This window comes from Ursus maritimus, unplaced genomic scaffold, assembly GCF_017311325.1.
Source record: "Ursus maritimus isolate PB19 unplaced genomic scaffold, ASM1731132v1 scaffold_3, whole genome shotgun sequence".
Lineage (NCBI taxonomy): Eukaryota > Metazoa > Chordata > Mammalia > Carnivora > Ursidae > Ursus > Ursus maritimus.
In genome coordinates this window covers 11698204-11704538 of record NW_024425563.1, presented here as the reverse complement: position 1 = coordinate 11704538, position 6335 = coordinate 11698204, and the positions used below count along the sequence as shown (strand labels likewise).

The 6335-nt window shown below is 41.2% G+C and overlaps 1 protein-coding gene across 1 annotated transcript; it reads left to right on the top strand.

Moving 5' to 3' along the window:
- Positions 1–4599: 4599 nt before the first annotated feature.
- Positions 4600–5965, top strand: TAS2R39 (taste 2 receptor member 39). Its single transcript, XM_008697308.1, has one exon. The coding sequence runs from the start codon at positions 4963–4965 to the stop codon at positions 5926–5928; it is 966 nt and encodes a 321-aa protein (XP_008695530.1). The 5' UTR covers positions 4600–4962; the 3' UTR covers positions 5929–5965.
- The last annotated feature ends 370 nt before the right edge of the window (positions 5966–6335 follow it).

Sequence of the window (6335 nt, the reverse complement as noted above, 5' to 3'; positions counted from 1 at the left end):
AAAGAAAAAAGAAAAGAAAAAGAAAAACAGTACAACTACTCTGGAAAATAGTTCAGCATTTTCTTTAAAAGTTAAGTGCTTACTGTACAATCCAGAAATCCTATTTCTAGAGATTTGCCCAAGTGAAATGAAAATGTTGCATGTAAATGTTTATAGAAGTTTATTCATCATTGTCAAAAACTGGAAATCACTCAGATGTCTTTATAAGAGAATGGATAAACTGGTATATCCATACAATGTAATACTACTCAACAATAAAAGTGGCTGAACTATAAAATCATTTAAATAGTTAAATTTTTAATATATTTGGCAAAATAGAAGAAGACAGACCCAAAAGACTACATACTGTATGAATTCATTTATATGTCATCTAGAAAAAGCAAAAGTATGGGACAAAAAACAAATCAGTGGTTGCTAGGGACTTTGGGGTTGGGCTAGGGAGACACAGATAATTCTAGGGTTGGGGTAGGATGACTGGAGCACCATCCCATAATGCCTGAAAGTAAGGAAATAAAAATAAAAATGGAGTTGTATCAAAGACATAGAGCCTACGTGAAAGAGTTCCCAATTACCAAAGCTTGAACAATTTGAGCAACATTATAAATAAATATTAGATTGCAACAGAATATAAAATCCATGAATATATACTAATGCAAATTAATGTTTGATTAAATAAATAAATGATGTGAAAGAAAGAAAACTCTTCCTTACAGAAGAATTCTAACTAATACCAGTAAAAGGAATGAAGAAAATAAAAAATTAGAACAGCACAGTAATGTAATAATTGTTGCAGTCAACATCTGCTAATGAATGCTGACATTAGTGGAGAAAGGTTTAAGGAAAAACAAGATATTTGCATAGCTTCAAAGTATCTCCTCCAGAATATTACTGTGGAGGTTGTAAAATACGTCCACAAATTCTTTGAGATTCCTCCTTCCAGGAAGCAAAGTTTAATTCTTCTCCCCTTGAGTATGGGCTAGATTCAGTGATTCACTTCAAATGAAGAGATTATGAAAGGAAAAAAAAAAAGAGTAACTTCTTGGTGGACAAAACTGGCAGATAGATGTCATCTTAACCAAGGATGCTCAAGTTTCCCATCACCACTAATAAGACATTGGCATCATGTATCCCCTGCAATGAGAAGGGTACCTCACCTTTGCAGTATTTCCCCAAATCCATAATTCCAATCTAATCATGAGAAAACACGAGACAAACCCAAACCAAGGACTACTCCACAAAATACCTGGCTAGTACTCTTCAAAATGGTCATGGTCGTGCAAGAAAAGGAAAGACCAAGAATCTATTACAGATTGAAAGAGACTAAAGATACACAATGATAAATGCAACATGGTATTCTAGACTGGATCTCGGAACAGGAAAAGGACACTAGTGGAAAACTGGAAAAATCCAAATAAAGCCCATAGTTTAGCTACTAGTATTGTAACAATGTTAACTTCTTAGTTTTGGTCATTGTGCCATGGTTATGTCAGATGCAAGCATTAGGGGCAGCTGGGTGAAGTGTGCATGGGAATTCTCTGTACTATCTTCACAATACATTTCTGTGTCAAAAACTATTTCAAAATAATAAGTTAAAAATATACCAGGGGCGCCTGGGTAGCGCAGTTGTTAAGCGTCTGCCTTCAGCTCCGAAAGTGATCCCGGCATTCCGGGATCGAGTCCCACATCGGGCTCCTCAGCTGGGAGCCTGCTTCTTCCTCTCCCTCTCCCCTGCTGTGTTCCCTCTCTCGCTGGCTGTCTCTCTGTCACATAAATAAATAAAATCTTTAAAATATATATATACACCAAATAAACTGAAATTTTAAAGCCATTTTCTCTGTCTTCAATGGTTTAAAGTCTTCATGAGTTTTCCTTGGTTAGATATACACTTGGATATATTTAGCAAACTGGGTATGTCATTCGGGTTCTACTAATCCCACTGGCTCTACTTTGAAAAATCATCTCTTCGCCTAGAAAGTTCTCCTCATCCCACTTCAGACTGCCCCTGGAAGTTCCTATCAACAGCATTCTTCTTTCCATCACAGGAAGCAACCACGCCATAAGCTGTGACAAACAGAGCCTCTTATGAAGTGCCTCTGATGATGGCTGTGGCCCCTGCTCCCGCCCACTGCCTCTGCACAGCTCCCCAAGACTGGGAAGTCTAGCTGCTGGCTGAGGTCTTGTCCCTTCCTCTATCCTATTCCCCTATTCCATCTCCCACCAGTGTTCTCTCACAGAAACACAGAGAACTGCTGTGCTCTCACTCAACCTTGCTGTTCACACTCCCACACTTGATTTGGGCATCAGACCTGCAAAAGTTCAACATTTATGGGTGGTGGAAGGTCCCTCTCTGTATGCCAGTCATTACAAGGAACTTACCTGAGCTGAGGGCCATTGATACGATCATTCATTAACCAGCAAGAATCTATACTGCCTCCCAGGGCATCAGGCACTGCAGGCTAGAGCTGGGAGTGGGACACAGTGGTGAGCAAACAGATGAGCAAAGGGTCATCCAACTCTGAAGAGAGCCTGTTCCATTCCCCCTCATAGTTGGAGGCCTGGGTCAGCAGGGCTAGGGAAGAGCCAGTGACAAGAAAAGCATCTTAAAACCGTATCAGAGGTCCTGAGCTACTAGTACAAGGGGGTAGAAATAAGCAGAGTTGCTTATTACACTGTGCTCAAGGGAAATATTTGGAGTTCAAAAATAGGGACCCAAAGATGAGATGGTAAAATTCGTAACAACTTGTCTGAAAGAGTTCATCAGGCCAGAAAACCTTCATAAGCTTTTTGACTTTTTTAAAAGAAGCCTCAAGTAAGAAGAAAACCAAATTTAAGATTTTCAGAAACATCTCACTCACCACCCTTGTCTTTATTAGAATCATCACTCATTATGTACATTCACAGAAGTCCATTTACTCTGAATTGGGAAGTCAATTTTATCATTTGTCCTATGCTTACATTTTAAAATCAGAAGCAACCACCCCAAGATAAAAGTGACTCTTTCCTTCATCTCTTTGGTTTTAATATTCCAAAATAGATTGGGTGACTTGGGTGCTGTTTTTACCCTAATGTTGGTTAGCCTACCTTGTAAAGGAATGGGAAACTTTTCCTTTGTTAATGAAACAAAATTCAACCAAGTACATTTAAACTAACTGGCTTTATTAAACGATTGATGAACTGGGCCACACCTCACCTGGCAATTACAGAGGCACTCAGAAGAGTTGTACAAAACGGAAGGTTCATATAGGAAGGAGGATGCGGCAGGAAGTTATTAGGGAAAGAAAAGAAAAGATTGCTCTGGGCAGGGTCACTTTGTTTTAGGGGAAAGGGGGGAGGATGTGATCATGCAGATTACTTCATTTTCCTTTAGGGGACTGAGAAAGCAAGTAACAAATTACTTCTTTAGTGCTGACTGATGAGGGAGCAGAAGGCTGGCTGAAGACAAAGCATAAGCCTACACCCCGCAACTCCCCCACCCTCCCACTCCGGGTGGGCTATGTGAGGTTCCTCCAGGAAGTTCCCAACTATCTTCCTGTGAATGCCTTGCTAGAGGGAAAAACAACCTTAACTTGACAATGGAAAGGCCTCCAGTATCCTGTGAGTCTCTTTAACATATGAAAATCCTTTCGAAACCTCCCTTTTTCCTTAGTCCCCCAACCCCATAGTATATAATCAGCCACCCTTCACAACCTGGGGCAGCAGCTTTCTGCCCACGGGTCCTGTCCCCCTGCTTTAATAAACCATCATTTGCACCAAAGACACCTCAAGAATTCTTTCTTGGTTGTCGGCTCCAGATTCCACCCCACTGAACCTCACCTATATTCCACAACCTCATCACTGACCAGAAAATTCCTGACTGACCAGTTAAGGCAACATTTCTGGGGGAGATTGAAAGTTACCAGGTAACTTGGGTTAGAATCCCAACTCTGTCTCTCTCTAGGTGTGTGACTTCGGCCTCAGTTTCCTCATCTGCAAAATGTAGATAATAAAAGCACAGTTTAAAAAAAAAAAAAAGAATGTTCTTCATTGGGTTGCTGTAAGGCTTAAATGTGATAATATAAAGTGTTTGAAAAGTGCCTAGCACATAATCAGAACTATATGTCTCTATCTCTATATGTCTTTGAATTTGTTATTATTACTTTTTTTTCAGTCAGTTCCCTGAGGTCACAAGTGAAACTAAGTTAAATGGTGACTTGGTGGGGTACCTGGATGGCCCAGTCATTAAGCATCTGACTGTGGCTCAGGTCATGATCCCAGGGACCTGGGATTGAGCCCCACATCCGGCTCCCTGCTCAGCTGGGAGTCTGTGTCTCCCTCTCCCTCTGCACCTCCACCCAGCTCTCACTCCCTATCTCTCACTCACTCAAATAAATACATAAAATCTTTTTTAAAAAGAATGGTGACTTTGTGGGGCGCCTGGGTGGCACAGTCGTTAAGCATCTGCCTTCGGCTCAGGGCGTGATCCCAGCGTTTTGGGATCGAGCCCCATATCAGGCTCCTCCGCTAGGAACCTGCTTCTTCCTCTCCCACTCCCCCTGCTTGTGTTCCCTCTCTCGTTGGCTGTCTCTGTCAAATAAATAAATAACATCTTTAAAAAAAAAAAAAAGAGTGGTGACTTTGTGGGCAAACATTCAACTTAACTGGCGCAAATCAAGGCCATGGCTCTCTCAATGCCATGTTAGTGGTTTATAAACAAATGTCTATTCAAGTCCTCCCCTGGGCCCCATAACTGAACCAATACCAACAAATCCAACGGACACGAAAGAGGATTAGAAAGCAAATCCTTCCATCATTTGCATCTCCAGATTTAGAGCTAAGAATTCTGAGATAAACAAATGGAGTGAATTTGGAAATGATGCATCAAAGACTTCCTCCTGTGACATGAAGAGTGGAGCTGTCAAGGATCTGCCTAACAAATGCTAGAGACATTTTCCTGCAGACACCAAAGAGGCGTAACAACTCAAGATGACTGAAACCTGCAATCCCCCAGAAAATGAATTGTCACCATTTTACATCCTCTCGATTTTAACAATTATAGGAACTGAATGCATCGTTGGTATCATTGCAAATGGGTTCATTATGGCAATAAATGCAGCTGAATGGATTGAAAATAAGGCAGTTTCCACAAGTGGCAGAATCCTGTTTTTCTTGAGTTTATCCAGAATAGCTCTCCAAAGCTTCATGATGCTAGAGATTACCTTCAGCTCAACATGCCCACGTTTTTATAATGAAGAACTTATATATGACATGTTCAAAGTAAGTTTCATGTTCTTAAATCATTGTAGCCTCTGGTTTGCTGCCTGGCTCAGTTTCTTCTACTTTGTGAAGATTGCTGATTTCTCCCACCCCCTTTTCCTCAAGCTGAAGTGGAGAATTTCCAGATGGATGCCCCAGCTTCTGTGGCTTTCAGTGTTTATTTCCTTGGGCTACAGTGCGCTCTTCTCTAAAGACATCTACACTGTGTATTGTAACAATTCTTCTATCCCCTCCTCCAACTCCACTAAGAAAAAATACTTCACTGAGACCAATATGGTCAACCTGGCTCTTCTCTATAACCTGGGGATCTTCATTCCTTTGACCATGTTCATCTTTGCAGCCACCCTACTGATCATCTCTCTCAAGAGACACACCCTACACATGGAAAGCAATGCCACTGGCTCAAGGGACCCCAACATGGAGGCTCACATGGGGGCCATCAAAGCTACCAGCTACTTTCTCATTCTCTACATTTTCAATGCAGTTGCTCTATTTCTCTATATGTCCAACATCTTTGACGTCAACAGCTTCTGGAATATTTTGTGCAGATTCATCATGGCTGCCTACCCTGCTGGACACTCCATTCTGCTGATTCAGGGCAACCCTGGGTTGAGAAGAGCTTGGAAGCGGCTTCAGCCTCAAGTTCATCTTTACCTAAAAGAACAGACTCCATGACTGACACCCACAGAGTACAACAGCACCCAGCCCAACCAGCTCTGCCTTTCCCTTACCTAGACCCCTCTCCTCCCACCTCCTTTCTTTCCCAAACCTGATCCTTTTACCTGATGTGTTTTTTTATACAGAAGGCTGATTTTCATTTTTCTCTTTTGCTTCATGGGCACAATCATAGCAATGTTTGACATTATTTACCTGAGCATTCTATTTCTACCTCCCCTTGCTCCATCTAAAGCAGTGATTCTACACGTTAAATCTCTGGGAGAAATTTTTGAAAATATCAACATCCAAGCCTGACCCCTAAATTAAGTCAGAATTTTTGGTTGGAACTGAGACAATTCTTTTAAGTTCTCAAGATGATTGTTTTCTAAAACCTAAAACAAAAATTTTTAAGATGCTCAGACTGA